The following is a 26924-nucleotide window of genomic DNA, read 5'->3' as shown; positions in this document are numbered from 1 at the left end:
CAGGATTAATCACATAGGAAGGAAAATGAAGTTATCTGACATACCAGGAAAAAATATGCAGTTTTATAATTTTTAAAAAGTCTTACAGATAAAAGGCATGAATGTAAATACACTTATTCAATGCTATCTGATTGGAGAATATGAAAATGCATTTTGGTATGTCTATTGTTAAGGTTTAAAAGCATGGCAGATGGGGAGCAATAATCAGCCACAATGTATATCGACAAAATAAAACTTAAAAAAATAAAAAATAAAAAATAAAAAAAAATAAAAATAAAAAATAAAAAAAAAGCATGGCAAATACATTGTGGATTTAGTGCATGTTTTAATTCTCTGTCAAAATTTTCTCTGGTGAGTGCTTTTCCCCCAAAATAACAGGTAAAAGGGAGAGGACATTTTCTTCTGCAAATGTTTTTATCCTTTCAATTTTTTGTTATCTTGAACTAAAATTATATAATTTAAAAGGAAATTATCTTCTAGGGCATTTTATATCTGTTTATATATTTATGGAAAGAAAGAATTTGAGGAATGCATGGGGCATTGTTAGTCTGTTGGATTCTCTTGGTGTTAGAGTTACTTGTGGCTCAATGTTATAACATATTTCAAAGGCAAATATGATATTTCCCAAAATGCCGAATATTAACAAAATTCTGAATTCAGAAAATGAATTTGGTGTTATATAGTAAGATGTAATGTTATGACAGTCTCCCAAAAATTGTGTCCTTAAAATCCCATCTAGATACAACCCTCAAGGCATTTAAAGAAATTTGTGTAATATGACACTTTGGGAATTTTTTTCCTTTTGATTTTCCCTTTGAAAAATGCATATCATAACCTTGGTATTAATTTGTGATATTCTTTTTACCTTTAAGCAGAACTTTAACAAAATAAATCTTTGTGATACTGTTAGGTAGAAAGATTAATTTGAGAATTTCAAATAATTTTAAACTTTGAAGAAGCAGGTTGGGAAGGAAGATCTTTATGGGAGGGGGGACTGTGTATTCATGCCTCATATTTCAAAGTCTTTAAAATCAAAACACATTCCTTTTGGATGTAAGTATTTTAAACTTTGGCAGGTATTTAACTTTCTCTTGTTTCAGTGTGAGATTTTTAAGCGATTTAAATTAACTTTAACTTTGCTTTAGAAAAATGTTTTTAAAATTTCTTTATTTTTATTTGGATGTCCTTTTTACTGGTTCTTTTTTTTTTCTTTTTCCTGTTTTTTTTTCCAGTTGTGGAAGAAGGACTCTGGGAAAATGGCCTTTCCTATGAATGTAGGACGCTGCTCTTCAAAGCGATCCACAATCTGTTAGAAAGGTAAGAGAAGGAACAGCATGAGAGTGGTTTTGAGACACCCAGTCACACTGCTAAGATGCCCAGAGCGATTCTTGTAGTTTTCAAAAACTTTTCTTATATAATGATTTCTTGTTAGCTTAAAATTTTAATGATATAAATCTCTTGTTTCTTTTTATATTGGTATGATTTCAAACTTAGGGAAGTTTCAGGAATAGTACAAAGAAGTCCTGTGTATTTCCCACTCCCTGTATGTGCTGTTGTTTCAAATTGACTTGAAGACTCAAGAGCATTGCTTTTTTTAATCCCTGAGTATTTAGTTGTATACAGGCATCCCTCGTTTTATTGCGCTTTGCTTTATTTTTTTTATTTTTTATTTTTATTTTTTTTGTCGTTTTTTCATGACCGGCACTCAGCCAGTGAGTGCACTGGTCATTCCTATATAGGATCCGAACCCGCAGCGGGAGCGTCGCTGCGCTCCCAGCGCAGCACTCTACCGAGTGCGCCACGGGCTTGGCCCGCGCTTTGCTTTATTGTGCTTTGCAGATACTGTGTTTTTTAGAAATTGAAAGCTTGTGGCAACCCTGTGTCTAGCAAGTCTATCTGCACCATTTTCAAATATTTTTAGTAATAAAGTATTTTTTAAAGTATGTGCATTGTGTTTTTTAGACATAATGCTATTGCACACTTAATAGACTACAGTATAGTGTAGACATAACTTTTGTATGCACTGGGAAACCAAGAAAATCTCTTTATTGTGATACTCACTTTATTGTGCTGACTGCTGAACCCTCAGTATCTCTGAGGTATGACTCTATTTCCTAAGGACAAGAATGTTGTCTCATATAAGCACAGTATAATTATGAAAATTAGGAAATTTAGCATTGATAAGTTGCTATTATCTAATTCATAGTTCAATTCAGATTTTGTCAGTTGTCCCAATTATGTCCTTATAGCTTAACCCCTTAAGATCCAATCCATGATCATATATTATATCTAGTTTTCATGTCTCTTTAAATCCAGGACAGTTCCTTAGTTTTTCTTTTTCTTTCTTGACAGTGACAGTTTTGATGAGGTCAGGTCTTATGTTGGCCTCTCAATTTGAGATAGTTTTATCATGATTAGATTCAGGTTATGCTTTTTAGTAAAAATACCATAGAAATATAACACCAAAGTCCAGGGTTTGATCCCTGTACCCAGCAGGTCCCCCCCCCCCCCCCTGCAAATTACCATAGAAGTGGTGGTGTGTACTTCTCAGTGTATAAGAGCAAGTGGCACATGAGGGCCATGTCCCATGATTAATGATTTTACATTTTTGATCACTTGATTGTGATGATGTTCTGTGAGGTTTTTCCACTGTAAATTAATAAGTATTTTTAAACTCTGATCTTTGTCAGTTCTATCTTTGTAATTAGTAAGTAATTTGTGTCCACATACAATGAAATTATGTAATTATACTGTTTCTCATCAAATATGCACTTGTTTTAGACTCCGCCAATAGTCCTTGCTTAAATCAATTATCATTATGGCTGTAATGCTAATTTTCAAATGTCATCATTCCTTCTGCTTTTATCAGTTGACATTTTATTGTAGGAAATATTTCTTCATTTTCTCCCATTTGTCTATTGATCTGTCTGCATATCTGTCTATGTATCTATATAAATTTGGACTCATGGATTCCTATTTTATTCAGTGGATTATATAACTTATTACTATCACCATTTATTTTGATGCTTAAGTACTTCCATATTTGGCCCATGGGAAGTCCCTTCACGATAGCTTGTGTATCCTTTTGACATGTTCCTATCATTGTTTCAGCACTTCCTTACTTTCTGGCATAACTATATGCTTCAGGCTCTGAATGGTGTTTTAAGGGGAGAAATAGACAGGAAAGTACTTTAATGGGAAAAGTTTTCACTTCTTCTCCTGAGTCTGTATATAGTACTTTTAGGTAATCAAAGCTGAAAGAACATTCTAGTTCTATTAAGTTTCTTATGTTAATAGTACTGTTTGCCAGGGTGATATCACTACAATATCACTGCTTAGGATGCTTGAGCTACAGATGATAAGTTGTGATCTTTTAAGTCACTCAGAATGACCCTTTCTACCAAATTTCTCTATTTCTCATTCTGAACTTTGGTTCTTAACCCTGTCATTTAGGGTAGACCTAGAGGACATCTGTTGTTGAGGTGTAATGTACTTGTAGAAGCATTGATTTTGTTTTAAGAGTTGAGTATTCTTAAGTGTTCTAAATATTTGGCAATTCTCTCTCCCAATGCAAAACAAAACAAAGCAAAATTACACACAAAGTCCCTTCAGGAAAATGTGGAAAATTTACTGTTTCCATATTCCATAATCCTATGCCCAAATGAAGTTCTTATATCTACACAGTAATTATTGGAACTTTAAACACAATTCTTTTTATATAAAATTTTTAAGTATATGGAACAAAGTGTATATTTTTAAAAATTGTAGTTGACTTTTTTTAGATATCGTGATTTATTCCTTTCAGGAGAATATCAATGAATTTGTGGTTGAATTGTATCCTTTTTGGTCTTATATTTTAAATGGTGGCATGTTTGTTTTCTTTGAGAGAAAATTAGAAGAGCAGAAAAATTGGGAGGGAAGAAAAATGCAGATAATTCATTTATTCTGGGCTCATGAATTCAGAATTTGTGATGAAAACTGTTAAGTCCAGGTCAAGTTGAATTATTATTTATAAGAAAATTAATTGTGACATATGCAATAAAGTTTGGGCTAGTTCTAAAGAACTCTGGGTTAGACCTTGGTTTGATTTCAGGGTCTGTTACTTGGACAGTTACCCTAATCTTACTTAGCCTTAGTTAACATCCTATAAATTAAGTACAGGATACTGTGTGCCTTGAATTTTTGTTAGATGATGTATATAATGTGTGCTGTGTAATGCCTGACATATTGTTAATGTCAATAATTATTAATTTTTTCCCAATAAATTTATTATTTTGCGTACTTTGATTTGTATTCTTTTAAATTTAAAGTATCCCAGAGAAGTCTATTTTAATACTCCTATAGGAATTAATTTTGAAACAAAATAGCTTCTCTTTTATAAAATAATTAATAATCAAGTTCCTTTTGTGCAATTTGTATGGATGACTTGAGATTCTTTTGAAAAATTGTGCTAATCCTTTTGTCCTTTAAAATAATTCTCTCTTTTCATCAAACTTTAATTGATGGTGTTCTGTGAATGAAAATTACCCTATGCAGGAAGCAGGAAAGCATTTTAAAGGGTTGTTGTTAGCTCTTTTTATTCATTGTCAACAGAGACTGGAAGGGCTAATACATGCTTTCCATAGTTTAGACCATTTGCTGTGGCTTTTTTTGTTGTTTTAAATCTATTTACAACCTAAATTTATTGAGATATATTTCATTTACTATCTTGTTCTTGGCAATTTTCTGTTATACCTTTTCATTTCTACTCAGATAAGATCAACTTGGTTGTCTAGTGTGAATGTTGTTTCTGGTATGAAAGCCAGAATTGAGGTTGTTGAAACAGATTATCAAGAACTGTATCACTTGCAGGATGTTTGTGCTTCCCGAACCATTTTTTCCTTGGTTTTGCATATTAACAAAGCTTATACAAGTGATTTATTATTTCTGTTTTTTAAAGTTAAAAAAATTTTTTTAGCATAAGGATATGTTTAATTAAAAGGGAATTCCATTTATTACTTTGAGAAGCTCTCACTTATAGGAAAGGAGGAGTCATAAATCAATCTTCTTTCCACAAGGGTGTGATTGCTATTGTATACAGAATGATGTCACTGCAGTGATTTATTAAAAATTATTTCACTATAGAAATTAAGGTAGCATTGTTAATTTCATGCAGAATTGGGTAATTTCATTTCTGTTGATTGGTGCTGGGGTAATACTATATTGCTGCTGTGTAGAATAATTTTAAATTCTAAAGTAATATGACTTCAGATATTTTCATCTTTCATTTACCCATTTCTCCTATACCTCTTCAGTATTTGCCTTCACTGTATTATATACTTATAGCCAGGGTCATCTGTCCATCAAACAAAACAAACAAAACAAAACAAAACAAAATAAAGCAAAATCACAACTACTTACTCAAGAGCATTTTCTATAAAGATATCAGACAGAGGTAATATATTTGGCTTTTATTTTATGCATCTTTCCAGGGGCACTTTCTGGAAATCCTTTTTCTCACTGCCTTCAGAGACAGGAGATATTTTGCGTCTCAGCTCTGCCAATTAAGTGATGTGGGCCAGTGACTTAAGCTTGCTGAGCCCCTGTTTTTTCACCTGTAACATGATGAAGGATTGTTTGGCTCAGTACAGTCCCCTTCTTGTTATAAGAGCTCAATAAATGTTTAACTGTTATTAATATTAGCTAAGTATTGTTATTACTATTTTCAGAATTGCAGATAACACTAAAAGTTAGTCTCTTTATCCAGCTAATTCTGGAATCCAGTTCTGTAATATCCTTTTTATGTGGTCATCCATCCTCTCCTTGAATACTTCTGATTATTTGAGCACAGCTTCCTGAAGAAGTTTTTTTTTTTCATCTTCAGAGAGTACTCAGTGTTATAAAATCTTTCTAACACTGAGCAGAAATCAGTTTTCCTGTAACTTTGTTTATCTTAATTCTATTCTTTGGGGTCATACATATAACTCATCTAATCCTGCTTCCTTGTGGTGGCCTGTATGATACCTGATACCTTGGTCTCCTCTGAATTTTTTCTTTCCTCTTTCATGGTTCTCATCATGTTATGTTGAATTCCCCACCTCCCCTTGCCAGCCTTCCAGATATCCCTCTAGTTGGTCTCATTCTCTTCATTTGCCACTGGCCTACTTAAAGATGTCATAAGTGTTTCATGAAGTATTTCAGAGGCCTCTTTCATCAGTCAGGTTAGGCCCAGGTATGCTGCAGTAGCAGAAGACCGGAAAGATATTACTAGCTCATGACTGTAGAGGTTTATTTCTTGCTTGTGTCGCATGTCCATTGCAAGTCCTTGACTGCAGTACTGCTTCATGTCCTCTTCTCTTCAGCACATAGGCTGGCTGGGCAGCCTCTTTCTAAGACTTGCTGGGCTCCTAGTAGAGAGCAAAGAGCAATGGCAGAACACATGGTAGACCGTTGATACTTCTGTTCAGAAGTGGTATATGCTATTTCTGCTCACATTTCATTGGCTAAGACATTTACCACCAAGCTTAAAGTCCAGTGGATAACAAAATATCATCTGTCTGTGAAAGATACCAAAGTCACATGGCCAAGCTTGATGTCAGTGGGAGAGAGAGGGATAGCATATATTTGGGAAAAGAATACATCAGTCATACCATTTAATTGAGGCATTTCCCCCTTCTAATAATTAATCCTCCTAACAGCTGTCTGTAATGTCACTGAAACACAGATACATTTCTGAAACACATGTATGGATGGATTTATATATGTTTTTTTGAAATTTTGAGCTATATTGGCTTCTTCTGGTATTTTCTTCATCTTTGATTTCTTAGTCTGAATTTCAGTATCTGAGAGTGTTTAGCCATTCTAAATTTTATATTTTTTAGATCATACAGTCAATGTTTATTTTTTCTGTCTTTTGAGAAAGTAAGTATGCTTCCTATTTTCTTAATGACCGATTTGACAAAATGCCTAGAATGATAAAATACCATTAATTTAGTTTTTATTTACATAGGATCTCTGCTAATTTGGCTTGACTCTCCCTTTTTTTTCCTCCTTCTTGTTCTTTCCCTCTCTTTTTCTCCTCCCTGTGCTTTCTAATAAAGCACTAGTTCGGACTGTTCTTCATCAGTCTTTTCAATTTAGTGAAATTTGTTTATGTATTTATAATGAAATTCTCAAAGGTTACACTTTATATTTTAAGTTTAAGTTGTCTAAACTAACCTCCTCATTACCAGAAAATTACCTTGACTGTGAATAGATTATAGAAAACAAAAACCTGCAGTAATTTTTCAGGAGTTCCTTCATTTGGCATTTCTAATATTGCAGATTTGATGGCTATTACTCTCACATAATTATAGTTGGTATAAGTTTTGATAGTATACCATAGTCTTCTCACCTAACTATCAAAATGAAGTAAAACATTGGGTTGAAAAGGTTTTGAAAAAGTCAAGAAATGTGTGCAGTCCAAAAACTTAGAGTTTTTATCGTTGCTTCATGATTTGTACCACATTTGGGACTTATGAAAATCTTGCATTTGTAGATTTGTAGAAATACTTAAATGCCTGGCATCATGCTGTCAAATTGGCATTTGGTGTGATAGTGTATACTTTAGTTTTTATCATCTTAAGATTTTAGTAAAAAACAGGTAAGCTAATTTATTTTTTATTTTTTAATTTTTTTTTTGGATGGCCTGTATGGGGAACTGAACCTTTGACCTTGGTGTTACAGGGTCTAACCAACTGATACATAAGCTAATTTTGATGGAAAGCTATTTTTTTCTCTAAAATGTAAATTATTGCTTTGCACACAATAGAAGATTACATAGGTCTTTTGAAGCTATTATACTCCATCATGTCCACGCTTATTTAGGGAGACTTTAATCTGTGGATATTTGACATTTATAAAACATAATGGCTCTTCAGAGTAGTCCATTGGTGCTGCTTTACTAATGGGTTGTCAGCATATTCACCCCACAGTAGTTTATAGGACAGCTGTAAAATTGCCTTTGGCCCAGAGCTTCTTGGTTTGCCAAAAGCTGGTGTTTATTTAGATATAAGCTATTTTATTTGGAAAAGTACAATGAAAATATGTGGAGAAAATTGGAATTATGATAACAATAACATTGTATTTGTAAATTCCTAGCTTTCAATGTGTTATGGTATTGTGATCCAATAGAAGTGATTATCAAAGGGCAAATGAGCAATGTCCTTGGATGTGGTGGTTTAGGGATTTCCAGATAATAAATATATTAACTAGAGCATGGTGGTAGATATAGCCCTACTTGAATAAATGGTAATAAAATACTGCAATATTGAGTCCTTGGGTATAAAGTGATAACAGGAGCAAGAAATGAGTAGTCAGTAAATTCCCATTTTATTGAAATGCCACAGTGTGCAGTTCTCTAAAGGAAGTAGGAGAATGAGTATTTAACCTAAGGGGCATATACTTTAATGGGAGAGAGGGTAGAAACATTACAGACACAAGTGACTAAAACCACATATCTAATTGTAATTGTCTAGAAAGAAACATGTTCACCCTAAAACTAATTAGTGTGTGTGTATGTATTTATTTAACAAATTTTTTTTTGTTGTTTGGTAGTTGGAGAGTGGGATTAGACACAAAAAATTGGAAGCTAGAGGAGAGATACGATTCTTTGGAATGGCATTACAGTGGAGATTTCAGGTGAGGCTAGGCTTGTAAAAGAGCCTAACCTTATAGGCATTTTGGAGAGGTTGGCAATAATAGGGCTTGCCTGGCTAAAGGTGACTGCAGCCACCAGGGCATAGTAGGAGCCCAAAGTAATGAAGATGCAGGGATCAGTTGGAAAATATTTCTTCAGACCCCCCAATTATGCAGTTTTATTTTATTTTGTTCATTTTAATTAATTAATTTAGGGTGGCTGGCCAGTATGGGGATCCAAACCCGTGACCTTGGTGTTAAGGCTGTGCTCTAATCAACTGAGCTAAGTGGCCAGCTTGCTTCATTTATTTTATTTTGTTGGGAATTGGGAGCATTGCCCATTGCCACTTCTAGGAAAGAGACTTCTTTGCATACATGTGTAATATACTTTGGAGTGGTGAGGTAAAGGCTTTGATGCTGATGAAGATATTATGATAGGAAGTTATATAAAACCTTCGTTAATGTGAGCAGCTCTGTAACTAGATAACATTAAGGTTCAGTTTGGTTGAGGGTATAGTAGAGAGACATTATCCTTGGACTTATTAATCTATGAAAACTATTATACCCACATAATTTGAGGGGTACAGAAGGAGCCAGAACCAGAAGTGGGCTCCATCTGTACCTCCCAACTGTCCCATCTGGGAAATGACTTGCTGTGGCTGCTGCTGTGGCACTTGTAATCTTATATCAGGTCTGCCCGTGGCTTTGGGATTAGAGATTAGGGCTTGCCAACTTTGGAATCAGGTTGCATTTGCAGTTAATTATTCAGAGCCATATGGCATGACACAGAAGCATTAGGTACAAGCCTGCATGCATGTGTGCGTGTGAACACACACACACACACACACACACACACACACACACACACACACACACACACACACACACACACACACACACACACACACACACACACACACACACACACACACACACACACACACACACACACACACACACACACACACACACACACAAAACCAAAAAAAACCCAAACGAAAAACCTGATTTCATTTTCATTTTTCAGCAGCTGTTTCTTTTCTTCTTGAGCCAGTGATTTTTGGGAGGTGGTAGAGGGGTTGGAAAGAGAAATAATTTCCTAGTATTATTGCTTAAAGAACATTTGAAAAATCTGGCATCACATAGTGATCTTGCAAGATAATATTGTAGTATTTTACAGAATTAGGTCATATGTTACTAGAGAAGTACTTTTGAAAATCTCAATAATAAAGACTGGGGTTACTGAGTGGACAAGCAGGTTAACTAATCTGTGTTCTTAGCACTATTTATGATGTTGATTTGAATCAATTTTTGGCAGATGGAGTGTGTCTGCTAGGTTTATTTATTTTTGAAGTTAAATATAAATTTTGCCCCTAAAAAAATAAAATAAAATAAAGGTTGATAGAATATGAAAGGGGGAATTATATTTCTGATATAATTTTGTATCTTAGAATTATCTCTCTTTAAAAGATTTTCTGAATTATGTTCTTCAAATATAGTTGAATCATTTAGGCAGTAGTGTTAGTCTTCCTAAACATTTTTAGCATCTGTGTGATTCCCTACATGTTGAGTATCTGCTATGATTTTAGTCTGCAGTGGGAGTTGGTGGGCTATAAAGTGGTGAAATATATAGATTTTTTTTGTCAGACACTGAGTGAGAATACATATACATGAGAAAATTCAAATAACACTTCAAAGCTACTTGTGATTAGTGGTTATAAACAAGAGGAATAACAGCATTATGTTATGAATAGGAAATACTCCTTGGTATATAGCATTCATTTCTCAGATATTATTGAGCACCTACCAGGATACACCAGAATGTAAAGTATATTACTTAATAAGGAATTAAATATTTGTTGAATATTATCAGTGATTACGAAAGGTAGTGTGTCTGCCCCCAAAGAGCAATGTTTCATGGGGAAGCGAACCATAGAAATGAATTATTATAGCTCAGTGGTGAAAGTGCTGATTTCTAGATGTTAGAGTACTGTTCAGGCTTGATCTGGGACACAAAAGATGAATACAATTTAAATTAGAGGAGAAGAGAGAGCATGGGACAAGAAAGGGATTCCCGGTATTTAGTATGGAAATTCTTAACCTAGGATCTGCTTCATAGAGTTCACTAACCTTAGGGAATTGTGCGAAATGTTTTGCTCTTCCATGCATTTTTGGGGGAAAGAATTTATTATAGCTTTCATTAGATGATGATGATGATGATGATGATGATGATGATGATGATGATGATTTACCATAGATCCACAATCCCCAAATGATTGAGAACCAAGGACGTAGTACCTTAGTATAGTCTGCTGTTGAGTCACCCTACTTCCATCTACCAAATAGGTGGTGGAACTGCCTTCCTTAGCAAAGACACACCTCCTCCTCTCTCATTTTCTCCCATAACTTAAAGTACAAAAACACCAGATGGAAATACTTTCTGTACTGCCTAACCTTGGAGGGAGGGGGGGGAGGGGGGGAGAGAGAGAGAGAGGGAGAGAGAGAGAGAGAGAGAGAGAGAGGGAGAGAGAGAGAGAGAGAGAGAGGGAGGGTGTCCTCCCACCCTGACTCCAGTACTTAAAAAATCAAGTAAAAAAGCTACTTCATCCAGTGCAATTCTATGTTCTCATGTTTTCCTTTCAATGTGCAGGAAATCACTTATCACATAGAAACTGATTAGCAATTGAAAAATTACTTAAATCACTTTTGTAGCCTATTTGGAAATAGATGGTTTCAGACTGAAGGATCAGTAGTTTCTGTGGCTATTTTGTGTATTAGTGATGATAACCTTTTGTTGACATTGCCTGACAAAGAAATATGATCTGTAGCGAGAACTCCAGGAGCTATATTCGCACTGAGAGTTGCAATCTCAGGTAGCATTTTTGACTTTTGCTTTTGTCCTTGGGTGGTCTTGGCTGTACACTGTTCTCCCACCCTCAGACCTTGTTTGTTTTTTTCTGGAATTTTCAAAATCAGCAAGTAGAATTTGTGACTTTCACTTTATACAAGGGCAAGGTGTTTGAAACAAACTTTTATACATTGTCCTCTTCAGTCAGATATTTTATCTGTTTCTTTTATATTATACTCTCTAAAAAAGCCTTGCATTTTTCTCTCCATACAGTGTAAATTCATGTTGTGTACTTGTTTATATTTCTGTTACTGAATAAATGATTCTTTTGAATTCTGACCTTCAAGGTGTATATGAGAGAATGAATATTTTTTTAAAAATGGTATTTCTTAAGTGAGGATGTATGTTACTAGATGACAATGTTTAGTGGTTGATGTGATTCCAGACCAGTTGCATACCCTATTGCATTCATTCTAAGCATTATTGATTTTAAGATACAACTTCAATCTAAATGTCTTTTGGAGAATAAAGAAATGCTATCACATTAAATAGACCCATTATTAGAAGGTGCGTGTATATTTAAGAAATGAGGAAAGAATTGAGGAAATGAGACAACATGTAAGTGTTGGTATATGGTGGTAGTTAAATGTTCCTGGCTCTGTGATAAGATATACCCGGGCTTGATAGCAGCTCCACTGTTGATTACATGTGTGACCTTGGCTAGGTGACATTCTCACTGGGCTTCAGCTTCTTCATCTGTACAAACTGACATTTTAACACCCATCTCTTATTGTTATTACAAGAATTAAATGAGATACTGTGCCTGGTAGTCAAAGGTGGTAGCGATGGTGGTAATAGTGATTCTAGTAGTAGTTATTGATAGTTTAATTGGAGGAAGGAGCCTGATATCAAATTTTGGAGTTTTTAGTGGAAATATGTATCTATGCATGTGTAGTTTAGCTAAAAGATGTAATTCAGTCTCTTATAGCTAGTGAATAAACTGTAGAACTACTTTTTCAGTTTTTCTTCTTGAGTACTTTCTCCTAGGGTGGGTATTTCATATTTCCTATTCTAAATTTAATGTAGTCATATAGTCTTTAATGCTAAAAGTATATTTATTTAACTTATAAGCATATTGGATTACTTTGAAAATGATTTTCTTCACTGTGAACAAGAAAGACTGTTCAAATGTAGGAATTCATTTTCAAAGTAAAACCAGTTAAAAGCCAGTGACTTTTTAATGCCCAGTGTTCCAAACTGACTGTGACCAAAGAGAGTTACATTATGGCCAGCAGAAACTATTGCCATTTACTAACCCATCTAAGCTCTAATGAGTTGGGTGAGTGCTTGAATTGTTTCCATCCTCCTTGATGGTGTGGAAATTATAGAGACAAGAGCCCCATGCAGAATTGCCTGAATATTGAATAGAGAATTGCTATATAGCTCTTTTACTGGTAGGTAGAACCTTGTATAGAATTACATCCAGCCTTCTGACAGCTTTTCATATAAAATAAGTATAATTTCATTGAGTAATGTTAGAGATTACTGTATCATCAATTCCAAAGTGCACATTTTCTCTCAGATTCTTGTACAGTACTTTTAAAATCAGGCATATGCTTTACAGTTGATGGCATTTCACAGTTGGCCATATGGCAGTTATGAAATAGTTGTCATTTGCTTGCACGTGAGTGAACTTGGTCATAACTGTCTGTATTGATGCCACTTCAATGGAATTATATGCATTATTGGTATTATTTGAGTTGGGTTCAATTAGTATTTAACATGTCTTCAAAAAGAGTACCCTGTGATTTGACATGGAAACACAATGCATATAAATGGCACAGAAATAGAAGCAGGGCACAACTTAGATTAAGTAAAGCAGATATACGTTATTGAAGACATTACTGCAATTCCTTATATTCTTGAAAATCCATAACCAAAGTGCTTTATCATGCCTATAAAAGGTAAAAAAAACCTGAGTATAAGAAACTGTGTTATGTTTTTGCTACTGAGATCCTTGCTAAAGGATAGTCTATCTATCATATGCCAAGAAAAAAACCCAGCATTTAAACTTGCAAAATGGGTGTCAGTGACTTGAAAGAGTATCTTTGAGGTACTCTTAAAAATGCTACATTCCTAACATCCTTGGTGACCCAAGAATTGAAGACATGCGGAAGTGTGATTAGTCTTGAAGTAATTCCGAAGCTTAAGAAGTTTTAGGAATACATCAATCAATTTATTTTGTTTCTTTTTTTTACAATTTTACATGGGCATAAAAGTCTATGCCCAAAGTCAGAGAGTTCTTTCAGTAAGTGTAAAGTACCAATTTTAAGTGATAAGAAAACATTTTTTGACAGTTTGGTGATGTGTTTATTTTGCATGGTGTATCTCATCTGAGATTATTGATTCAGTAATTTATTTGCTAATTTGTTATTGAAACTCTAAAAGTAATTCTTGATGTAATTATTGTAGGTGTCTAATGGATAAGAACTTCGTTAGGATTGGGAAATGGTTTGTCCGACCCTATGAAAAGGATGAAAAGCCAGTCAACAAAAGGTGAGTCTTCAGGATACTCTTGGCTTTTTGTTTTCTGTTGCTTGACTACAGTTATCTTGGGGGAAGAGTTGGGTGGGGAAAGCAGCTTATTTATTTCATAATAATGTTCATAGTTTAGATGAACTAAAGTAGATTCCTGGATCACAGTGTTATTAAATACTGTATTATTAAATTTTTGTTGAATGTTAAAAATGGGACTAGAAAGGTGATTGTCAATATACTCATCTGTAAACCACACTTTACCACACTATTTGGAATTGAGATATTCTATTTTTTAATTTTCATTATTCTTCTTCATCGTCCTTCCTTAAAGTATTATATGGCATGACTTTAGAAACAGTCAGGTGAATTAAAATGGTGACAATTTTTATAGAATTGTTTGCCCCTTAAAGTAGGTTAACACACTCCTGAGTATTGTAAAACTAGGACTGTGATACTTATCTAAATACTCCTAAACTTTTAGCCATCATTTATGATATTTGTGGATTTAAATGCAGTCCTTGATACTAAACAAGCATAGAATTTTAGATCAATCAAACCAGAATTTAAAAAACAAAACCCGCAAAATCTAATATCTACTTCACCAACCTCTGAACATAGCATAGACTTAGTTAGAGTCATACATTGATGGTGATTATTTAATTTTTGAAGGGCAGAGTGTACAGTCATGATTCTGTTTTATTATCTGTGTGCTTGCCCTAAACTAAGGGTCCCAGCTGTTGGCTGAATATTAGATCTTTTGAAGTCTTATATAGTATTCTTAATGTTAGGCCTTTTCTGTTCTTTGCTAGAATTTTAGCTGGCAACTCCTGCCTGGAACCTTTACTCTCTTAACTTTATTAGTTTGTTCCAGAGATTTAATTAGTAGCCTTCTCCCTAACCTGTCTTAAAGATTTAATGAAGTGGTTTTGGAATCTCCTTATTAACCAAACCTAATTTATGAAAATTTGCACACACACACACCCACCCCCCCCAATCAGATAAATTAGAGTCTGGCAATTTTCTTTGCCAAATCACCATGAACATCTTTGACATATTTTCTCTTTTTAGTACATTCAAAATCCTTTAGAGTTTATGAAAACTTATAGAAAGCTTAGGTATTATGTATATAAAATTTTACCAGAAAAGGATAATAATGCATTTAGAAAGGTAGAAATGTGTATGGGTGTGGAAAAGTGTGATTCTGTTTACTGATACTTTGATGGAGCAGCACTTTTTTTTACGTATATTGATTTGGCCTAACAATGTGTTGCATGGATTTTTATTTTTAATCATAGCAATTTTCTTAACTTTACAAAGGACTAAGATTTTCTGAATGGTTAACATTTTGGCTTTTATATTTATCACTCTGCATGGTTAAATATGCAGCGCTTTAGCACAATGATCTTATTTAACATTCTTAGTTTGCCTCCCCATGCGTAGCATAGATTCTCACAGCTGGTCACCGGTAAATTTCTTTATGAACCGGTCATAAAGCTTTTGATCATCAGGTATAGGTATTTGTGTGATGATTTGACAGCCACTTGGGGGATGAAGAGGAAATGTAGAAATAAAATAGGAATCGAAAGAGTAATGATTAGTGTATTAATAGTAAAAATATCATTAAAAAGTCAAATGTATTTATCAATCTGTGTTCTGTAGAGTTTTGTATATCTTTACATTTCGTTTAGATTCCAAATGTCTTCATAACTTTAGCAAGCCAGATGTAAATAATACCATGTAAGATATCTGGATATTTGACTTGGTGTAACTCAGAGGCTGCTGATCTCTGAGCAATGTAATTGAATTATTTTTAGACTTTATATTCATAATTGAATGTAGAACTTTGTTTTCTTGTAGTGGAGAAATGTTAATAATTCTGAAACAATATTTCAGAAGGAGTTAACAATTAGAAAAAATTTAAACCAAAGATGAATTTAAAACATTGGCATTTCCTATAATAAAACTTCATTAGGTGTGATGGCTTTTTCCCCTTTTATTGTTGGAGTGGAAAATAGAATCTCTTGTTGGATGTTGAAATAAGATCTCAGTGGTCAAGTCGTTTTGGAAGGACAAAGTGATGCTGTGGAGGAGGGCATTTAGAATTAGAAGGGATTGGGTTCATATCTTATTTCTTTCCTTACAAATTGATTGATTTTGAGCAAGTTGTTTAGTTTTTTTGAGCTTAAATTTTCTTGGGTTTTTTTTTTTTTCTTTTTCTTTTTTTGCTGTTACTGAGCTGAAAATTACTAAGAGGGCTATGGTGAAGATTAAATGAAGTAATTTATGTGGCAGTTAATAACTTAGTTTAGAAAAAGTAGAAATGAGTAAAGTTAATTTTCCTTAAGTTTGTTTTTTGTACATATCAGTTTAGTGGTCAATGGAGAGCCCCATGCTAAACAAATTTCATGTGCAAATTAATGTTTTAGAAATGCTCTTATTTGATTCCATTGGACACAGATAAAAGGAAGATGCTTAATAGAATAATATTCTAAATATAAAGAACATAATAGTAGCATATAGATACTTTTGTTCAATAGATTAAAAATATGATTTAACAGTGCATATTTTAGGTAACTAAAATAATTCTAATTTATGACTATATTGATGAATGGGTTATATTAATAGCATATGATTTATTGTGCTATAATTTCTCTAAGTCTTGACAGCAAACGAAATCATTTGCTTGTAGACTGTAAAAGAGTTCTTAATGTTTGATATGTGATGATGTTCAAGTTAATTCTAAGAAATACATATATTAATATTTAATAAATATATATAAATACATACATACACATACATGTACATGTTTGACTAGGTAAGTTCAAAAAGATAATAGAAATTTACTTTATTATTTTTTCTCTGTATGGACATATTTTTTGTTATTTATATCCTTGGAAAATAGTAAGTCAGAGAAAACTTTGGCTTTATACTAAAGAGTTGTGATGACTAAAATAAAACAAAAATTTCTGGGTTTTGTAAGGTATATGTTGAATATGCTTACAAACAAACTGGTGAAAAATAAATTTCTTTTAAAATCATTTAGAAATTATGCTGATTATGGAGGTTCTTTCTATTGGAAAGGTATTTGTTTTTTAATTTACCTTAGTTTCAGCCCACATTCTATTACTGCAGAATTTGAAATCTAAACACGTTAGTCTTTGAATGCCATTTTTATGCAAATTAATTGGTTGCCTCCAATAACAGTTTGGACCTTTGATCTTTTCTGGAATCAGGTGTACAGAAGCTAGATTAACACAAATATGAACCAACTTACTCATTTTTTGAATTGATTAGCCATCACTTTCTCATGGGCAAACCTGTCCTGCTCTTGGATGATACTCCAAAGAGCCTCACATACTTTCAAATATTCTAGTTACTTTTGTATGTGCCTTTAGCACATACTGCCCCTTCCCATTCTCCCATTGGAAGGATATTATTTTGACTGTGTTTTTGTGTTGTTTCATCTGGATATTTTCTCTTCTCTTAAGCCTGGAATTATTTCTTTAATTTCCATTTTGTGTTCTTACACTACGTAACATACATATTCAAGAAACGTGCATACCTTTTAGGTTTAATAGAAAAGAGTGAATTTTGTGTAACAAGATATACGTAATGCCAGAAATATTTTGACATAGGAGAATTTTTTTAGCATTTTAAAACTTCCTTTCCCCATCCTCTCCTTTCTCTCCGCATCTCACCCTTACCTCCATCCTTTTCTTTCTCTGCAAACTCTGGTAGAACCCAATCATCAGTTACCTCCCTTCTAGAAATTCCCAGATGAGAAGGCAGGGAGGCGATCCCTACTGTAGAGGGTGAGCAGACACTTCCAATGTGAAAGGTAAAGGGAGTCTCTTTATAGTGTCCAGAAAAATAAGATTAGTTCCTATAATTTTTCAGTTTTCCTCATAAATTTACTTTGCACATGTGGTGCCTTTTGCCACATACCTGTTAATAAAGGCTAGCTGATGGGAAATGCATTAAAGAATATTAATGGGACAATTTGGGTTTATCTAATCATGAGTAAGAGTTTTAAAGCTTTTTTTTTTTTTAAGGTAAATCTATAAAATTTGTAGTTATTTTCTCCTAGTTTATCTGATGGAATTAGATATATCAAAGGATACCATTCCACTTGAATGTATAGTTGGTCCCTGACCTAACAGTGGTTCCACTTATGATTTTTCTACTTTATGATGATGTGAAAGCAATACACATTCATCAGAAACTGTACTTCGAATTTTGAGTTTTGATCTTTTCATGGGCTAGCAATATGCCATATGATACTCTCTTGTGATGCTGGGCATCAGCACCATTGAGTTTCAGCTCCCTTTCATCCATGTAATCACCAGGGTAAACAACCTACACGCTACAGTGTACTGTGTTGTCAGATGATTTTGCCTAATTGTAGGCTGATGGGAGTCTTTTGAGCATGTTTAAGGTAGGCTAGGCTAAGCTATGATATTTGGTAGGCTAGGTGTATTAAATGCATTATTGACTTATGATATTTTCAGTGTACTATGGGTTAGTTGGGATGTAATCCCATCGTAAGTCCAGTAGCATCTGTATTTGGGAATTGTTTGAAAAGAAAGAAGAGGGATTAGGTTAGAATCTTGGATAACATCAGCATTTACAGAATGGATTAAGTACGTAAAGGAGACTGCAGGGTCAACTAGAAATGAGAATCAAGAGAGACCGGTGTCACCAAAACCATGGAATGTTAAAGTTTCAAGATTAATTAGTTGTGTCTGTCATAGAGGCCCTATAAAACACATACTAAAAGGATGGTTAGATTTGGCAATTATGCACTCATGGTGACAATAACATGGGCAGTTTCAGGGGAGTGAAATTTAGATTGCAGTAGCTTGAGTTATAAATGGGAGTTGAAGTGAAGATACTGAGTGTAGAGTTCTTGTCATATTTATTACAAGTAGCTGCAAAGTAAAAAAAAACTGGATTCCAGGCATGGAGAAGACAAATATTTAACAAGGGCCTATGATAAAACTAAGTAATTAATAGCTATGGTTTTTTAAAAGTATCTTCCATGTGCCAGGTACTTTACTATGTACTTTCACAAACATGCATAGAAGAGAGAATGTTAAATTAAAAAATGGGTTCAACCATAATTGATGATAAACAGCTATATGCTCTCCAGGCAGCTCATTTAGTTTTTTTTCTTTCTTTTCTGTTTTCTTAATAACCCAAAAGAAGTTATGACTATTAATTTTTATTTTTCATTTGTCCTATTAGGGGTCTAAACAGTATACACCAACATCAATCATTGATTTCTATATTTTAAGAGTATGTTTATTTTTTTTATTTATTTTTTATTTTTTTGTGACCGGTAAGGGGATCGTAACCCTTGGCTTGGTGTCGCCCGCACCACGCTCAGCCAGTGAGCGCACCCGCCGCTGCGCTTCCCAGCGTCACACTCTCCGGAGTGAGCCACGGGGCCGGCCCAGATAGAGTATGTTTAAACATACATTGTCTACTATCAAGAAGGATTTGAAATACCTTACAGTAAGAGATATAGCTTGTTTTTTAATATACTAGCGAGGTCGAGAGAATACCATTGTTGTAATTCCTTTTTAAATTTCTGCTAGAGAACTGAAACTAAGCTGGAAACAAATCTCTCTTTGTTTACTAGACCATCCATCCAGAAATATGGATAATTTTCCATTAGTTATTTAACCCTGTGGGACTTACTGAATCCTTCTGGACTTTAGTTTTAGCATTTATTATTTTTAAAATGTCTTTTACTTTTGAGATTCCCTGATTCTAGGAAAATTATAAAGTCTAGGCATATCCCATCCATATGTATCTCTCCCTGTATTCATATCTTTCCTTCTTTTTTTTTTCTACCACTGAGGATGTTGTCTTCATTGTGTTTGGTTTTGCTGTAAGCAGAAAGTAACTCCTTTATTCACCAATGCAGGGAGTTTGATATCACTCTTCCCAACAGTATGAAAGTTTTAAAAGAACATGTCTGCAGAGAGGGATTATGTTAATTTCAGTAATAATGTTCATAATCAGAATAGGAAGAGGGGAGGGAAAATTTTAGGTACTGAGTGGGAGTTACGGTATTCTTTAGTTTTATAACATAGCTGACTGCCTGTTTTACCTTTGCTTAAGATGTCTTAGCTAAAGGCCATTTCCTTTGTTGGAAAAAGGTCAACTTGAAGGGATGGCATGAATGAATGGAGGGTCAAATGATTAACCTTTTGGTAGCATGAAGGAAATACTGTTCAGTTTACTCATATTTCAATCTCATTGAAGATGTTATCCATAGTAAGTTTCTCTGATTAAATAATAGACTGAGCCTAAGCACCATAGAATTATATTACAGTGTATCAACTAGATCATTCTAATAGATTAATGAAATTGATTGTTCTTGAAATTAACTGCATTTAAAAATGAATGCTTATATATCTACTGCTTTGTAAATGTTGTAGCTTAATTCAGTGTACTTTGCTGAAATATCTTAGAGTTTAGAAAAAGTATAAAAATGTATATGCCTGGAGGGTTGTTTCCACTTATAATTTCTCATAGCATCTAATTAACATGGGGGAAATTTTTATGGCAGGTTAAAAATAGACATGTCTGAGAGAATTGACTGCTCCTATTTTTATGATATTATTATTTTTTTTATTTATACATTTATTTGTTTGTGTAATTTACAAAATGGGACTTCATAGTCAATCTGTGAAGGAGAAAGGAGGACATTTTCTTAATTTTAAGTTGGAAAATATCAGTTACACTGAGTAAAAATTAGTTTTCCAGTATGGCTTAAAAATGTGAGAATTTTGAGATTATTATTTGTAATTTCCTCTTATATACCATATATCTCTGCTACTTGGATTATTAATCCGAGCAGGTATATTATTATTACAATACATTTTTTTAAATGAACCATTGATTTTCTAATATCTAATGCTTGTTTAGAAGGCATCATGCTATTCACGTTCATTTAATTTCTAGTTTGTATAATTTTACTCAAGATTTAGTGAAAATCATTGCAGCATGAGCATAAAAGAAGACAGATTCTGAAAGAAGCACTAAGACTATCAAATTGATGAATGTATATCTTATTTTTGATATTATAATTTTCAGTTCTGTAATTTCCATTGGATCTTTTTTATCATTTCCATTTCTCAGCTGTGGTTTTCCGTTTGTTTATTCATTATTATGAGTACATCTTTCTTTATGCCCTTAAGCATAGTTGCAATAATTGCTTTAAAATATTGGCTACTAAATAAAATAATTTAGATTATCTCTATTGGTTGTCTTTTCTCTTGAACATGGGTTAGATTTTCCTGTTTCTTTATATCTTGAGTAATATTGAATTATATTATGAACATTGTAAATGATATAAAGACTCTGGATTCTGTTTTATTTCTCCAAAGAGTATTGATTTAGCTGTGTGTGTGTTTTAAAGCAAATGATTAACTTTGGCTGGACTCAAACTCCAAACTTGTCTCACCTGTGTTTGATAGCAGCTGACTGAAATCTTTTGTTTCTTTTTTTTTAGTCTTGGGTTTCTCAACCTTGGCACTATTGACTTGGATAATTGTTTGTTGTGTTTGTTGTGGGACTGACCTGTGCACTGGCTTCTACCTACATAATGTCAGTAGCATCCTCCTCCCTCAGTTGTGACAACCCAGAATGTCTCCATGTCTTGCCAGATGGCCCCAGGGGGGCCAAATGACCCCTGCTTGAGAGTCACTGTTTTAGTCTTAGCTGGGCTGTTGGGAGTCTGCGTCAGCCAGAGATTTGGGCAAAGTTTGTGTCTCTGATTCTCTTCTTCCCAAGATTTCCTTTCTTATTTTCAGCAGTCGTGGTCTCATTGAACTTAGTCCTCTGGTTCTTCAAGCCAGTGAGACTCAGGGTGGGATTTCTATCACTTTTAGCTACCTGATGTAGTTCAGTTTCTGCCCTCATGCTAAAAGCTGTTTAAAAGGGGAGGAGAAGGCCGTTTCTTCCATCCAATTGTAGACTCTTACTCCTCCCCCTACTGTTCTGCCTGCATTTGGTAACTTAGGTTTTAAGCTAATTTTAACATTTTCTTCAGAATTTATGATTGTTATTTTTTGGAGAGAGGAACCTATTCGTCTGGAAGGAGCTACTTTGTCACTACTGGAAGGAGAACCTGATGTGTACTTTAGGACATAAAACTTCACATTGCTTTGTTACCGTCCTGTTACTTATGTGTCTCTTAGGCTTGCATTGTTTGTCTATTGAAGCGGGATTGATTGGCCTCGGGGCTGAACCACTTTTGTTTTAATATTTTACTTAATTGACTAAAGAAATGACATCTATTTTCTCAGTAATTCCAATATTTGAGTGTTATGTGGAGTTTTCCCTGTTTGTTTATTAATGGCTTTTGTGCTTTATCCTGTTTTAAAGGTGTTAATGCTTATAGACTCATTCTCAAGATTTGTAAACATTAACCATCTTTTAAAAAATGTATGGAGGGCCGACTCCGTGGCTCACTCGGAAGAGTGCAGTGCTGGGAGCGCAGCAGCGCTCCGGCCGTGGGTTCGGATCCTATATAGGGATGGCCGGTGCGCTCACTGGCTGAGCGTGGTGCAGGCGATGCCAGGCCAAGGGTTGCGATCCCCTTACTGGTCACGAAAAAAAGACTAAAAAAACAAAGAAAAAAATGTATGGATATGAAAGGTCTTTATTATTTCTTTTCTTAGTTGACATTTATATAAAGCCTTTTCCTGAGGCCCTTTTAGATCTTTATAAAAATGTTACTAAGCAGTCCTTATTAACTTCCTTTAGGGAATGAGGTAGAATGAAAAGTTAGACAGGCTAGTAAGAGGAAGGAAAGTCTGGGAGGTGACTAAGGCTGAAAAGAAACCCATAGGATTGTGAGGTAATGGAGGAGAGTAGGGCAGGGCTGCTTATTTGATTCCTAGTGTACTGTTATGTTAGTAAGTGGGGTTCTCTGAAAAGTGTGATCCGGCTTCATAGATGTTCTGACTGTGGTGTTTGTGTAGCAATTTGGCAGCAAGGGGAAATGGTTATAGATTAGAGTTAGATTTCAGGACATTTCTCTTTCCCTTTAGAATGTTCATTTCTGAAAAGTTTAAGAATACAGTTTGAGATTGCTGCTTTTTGTTGATCTTGCATAATTCTTTTCCCTAACATTTTTCCTCTTCAGTTTAGTGAAACTTAATTAAAAATGTTAAGCAAAGATTACACACATCAATTCCACTCAACTTAAAATTACTGAGCAAAAGTGTTTTTTTAATTTTTTTAATTTTAAGAATGGGGATTGTTTAGGATTGAATAAGATAGTATAAACTGACTAATATAGAACCTAACATGGTTATTGTTTAATGGTGGCTGTTTGCCATTAGTAGTGAAAATGGTAGAACTAATATTTAGAAAAAATTAAGGATAAAGATGTTTTTTTATGATTCTGGTAATTTCTCATACTAGAAGAAGCTTGCTATTCAAATATTTGTGAATCACTTTTTACACACATGATTTGCATTAAATGAGGTATGTATTTCTACTGTAAATCTTTGTGAATAGTGGCTGTTGCTTTGTGTTGCTTCGCCCCCCATGGATTTGTCACCCCACTTCCCCTGGGTGACAGAGATGCAAAGGATTATTTAAAGCCCATCTCTTCAGAGCAGTGAAAAGCCCTGAAGTGGTTAACTTCCCTGGGACCCTCCAGCAAGAGGCAACCCTTCCTCAGGAAATTAACCACCAATTGGGGTTCTCTTACTGCATTTATTTTCCAGACCAGGAAGTTACAGGAAGAGACATAGGTGGGGTTATAGTTTAACAATATAGGCTGGTAACTTTCAGTGAAACAAGGCAGATGACATTCCAGTAAGGCTATCAACAAAAGCTTGATCTTAGCAAACATTCCTTCTTATAGCAATTTCTCAGTATCTTTACATAACAACCGGTATCTAGTCTGTCCTTGAGCCAGCAACCTTGCTGTGCCATGAATCTTTATCTTACACCAGGGACTTATAGCCTGAGGAAAATTCCCAGTCCTTTGAAGGGCAATATTTGAAACTGCAAGGCTTTGGAAAACCAGGCCCTGTGAAGTACATATGCTTTATAGTATATTCCACAAATGGCAGTATAAGAAATGTCATATTACATATTGATTTTACCCTTAAAATATTGACATGAGATAGTTTCTATTTTTAAAGAACTTTTTTTTACTAAATGTTTTAGATCATCTTGATTCTGGTGTGAATTTTGAAATGTGTTTACTAGCATTGTGGTTCTGTTGCCAACCTTTGTAGAATCAAAGAAAAAAAATTTTGTGAGCGCATAATATATGTTTTAACACTTTGGCTAATTTATTTGGTGTATTTAGAGTGTTAATGGATATTATAAAAACAAACCTTTTAAGTGTGGTTCTTAGAAATTATTAGATTTATCTCTCAGAACCTGTCAGTAGAGCATGGCTAACATACTTCATTTAGTATTTTATTAACAGTTGTGTAGGTCAAAGTATAATAGCTTGATATGTATGGCTAAAGAGTATTGTGGAAACTGAGTGCTAAGATGAAATACTAACTTCTTATGTAGCTGTGGAGCCACCTCTTTGTTAGAGTGTTCATATCTGGTCTGTCATTAGAGTCTTCTGCCTGCCGGTGAGTTTCTTGACTATGAGTTTCTTCTGTTTCTGATTACTCTGCCCTTATATATACTTCTGTTAGACTACTTTTGGTGAGGCACTCTCCACTGCAGGAATGTAATGTGATGTCAGTTGTGCTTAGGATATTGTCCAAACTTCATCTGGCATTCCTGCTCCTCAACAGAAGCCTTATTGTCCAGCCAGAGTTGGGCTTCACAACTCCTAGCATAGTCTAAACTCATTTTCTCTTTGTTCATGTTCTTTCTCTCCCACCCTCTCTGTCTTCGCTGGCAACTCAAATTAACTTTGATCTCCCTTCTTTGAGCTGCTCCCCTGAGGCAACTTTTCTAGCTGGCATTTTACCTCTCAATTTGCCAATAGTGTGGTTATACTGCTATTCGTGTGTGTGTGTGTGTGTGTGTGTGTGTGTGTGTGTGTGTGTGTGTGTGTGTGTGTGTGTAATTTTAGTCTTCTCTTGAATTTGTACTGTGGAAGATGAGAATTTAATCCCCTTCCTCCTTTCCCTATTCCTACGTTATCCCTAATTTGAATCTTTAAAATAATCATTTGTCTTGGTGTCCAGTGTGCATCATTATTATTTTTTTCTTTTATTCTACTCAGCATCTACTATAATTCCCAGCACAAAGGGTGCTACAGGTTTGGTTGAACTGAATAGAGCATACTTTTCCTTTATAAATCTATTTAGTATGTCATAAGATCAAAATGAAAAATGAGGTCTGAAAAGTCATCTAACATAAAATAAAATATTGAGTTATGTCATTAAAACAAAAACATTCTCTTCATTCTTATTTTGATGTTAAAAGATGACCCTTTAAAATATTTACATTTTGTAAATGGTTAAAATCTTTGATTCTTACAATTACTGGTTTTACATGGGTTTTTATCAGTATTATTTATCATTGAGTGGTTTGTTCACATTTGAGCAGTTGGGCTGTTTATGATGCTTGCTTTAATTCATGTATCACTCAGTAGAAAGTGTATGTTACCCTGTTGGACTTTGTCCCCTGTATGGCTGGACCTTGAACTGCAATTCTTGTAATAGAAACAACCTCAACACATTTTGAGATCTTAACTTGCTTCATATAAAGAAGGAGTCCTTTTTAAGTGATTGCACATGGAAGAGTCTAGAGGGAACGTTGTTGGCTAGCATTTGAAAGACTATTACGTACTCCTGAAATTGAGTAACATTGTTTACATAGTAGTGTTATGGGTACTGAAAATGTAAGAAAACAAAGGTATATCTTACATATATAAGTTTGTGAACATAATTCTATGTTAGCTGAGATTAAAAAAATGTCTACGTATAGAAGGTAAGTTTCACTGAAAAAGAAAGTTGGGCTGTTGCCTTTCTAGTTTCACAACCATTATTTTTCTCGGTTCTTCATGTTGCTTTTACCCTTAAGGTTAATAATTATAAGTTCAATGTAGCAGTGGTTATTACTTGTTGAGATAATTTATCTTTTTACAAAGTTGTATAGGGGCTAGCATTTATAATCTCCCTGGTTGCCCAAGAAATCACTGGATAAATGTTGTATTCATCGTAGTAAATCATATGCATAGCAGAACATTTTAATTCTTCTCTTCACTAAAATGTGTATACTGGAAAATGTTTTCCTTTCAACAGACAAGTTCTCTAATTTTATTCTATTTAAATTATTATTTGGAATGGGAAATACATGTATATGGTACAAAATTTAAACAGCACAAAATGGTATATGGGGTTAAAAAGTGAATCTCTTCTACACCCACTGCCCAGTTGCCCAGTCTTCCTCCTAGTGTAAAACCCTATTACCGGTTTCTTTTTATCCTTCCAGAGATTAATTTGTGCATTATACACAAATGTGTATGTATATATTTCCCTTTTTTATACAGATGGTATATCAAATGGTACACATACTCTGCCCTTTCTTCCATTGCTTTATTTTACTTAATAGATAATGATATGTTGAAGATCAATATATGTATATGCAAATAGGACTATCAACTGTTTGAAAGCAAGAAGTTATTTTATATTCACTCTGAACACTTGTTCTACCTCATTTACTAATTTCAGATACAATACATTTGCTTTGTTATCTATATTCTGTGAGTAGCTTTTCTAACAGTAGTTTTTAAAAAAGATCTTGCTTTGGCATTTAGTGGGCATGAGTAAAATAACTTTACAATGTTCTGCCTAGGAACTTTGAATTATCAAGAAGATAAGACAAATACTTAAAGCAATTAGAGGCAAGACACTGTATATAATTAGCATCTCCA

The 26924-nt window shown here is 34.1% G+C and overlaps 1 protein-coding gene across 4 annotated transcripts in view; it reads left to right on the top strand.

The window, feature by feature from the left end:
- Nucleotides 1–26924, top strand: part of MED13L (mediator complex subunit 13L) — a 296930-nt gene that overhangs the window by 150574 nt on the left and 119432 nt on the right. For all 4 annotated transcript variants that reach the window (XM_063085359.1, XM_063085358.1, XM_063085360.1 and 1 more), the window contains 2 exons: nt 1233–1317; nt 13976–14059. In XM_063085359.1, coding sequence (XP_062941429.1) covers nt 1233–1317; nt 13976–14059 — 169 coding nt within the window. The remainder of the gene's footprint in view (nt 1–1232; nt 1318–13975; nt 14060–26924) is intronic.

The sequence above is a fragment of the Cynocephalus volans genome, chromosome 2 (genome assembly GCF_027409185.1).
Source record: "Cynocephalus volans isolate mCynVol1 chromosome 2, mCynVol1.pri, whole genome shotgun sequence".
Classification (NCBI taxonomy): Eukaryota; Metazoa; Chordata; class Mammalia; order Dermoptera; family Cynocephalidae; genus Cynocephalus; species Cynocephalus volans.
The sequence above is the reverse complement of the archived record's forward strand: the minus strand, read 5'-3'. Positions and strand labels throughout refer to the sequence as shown.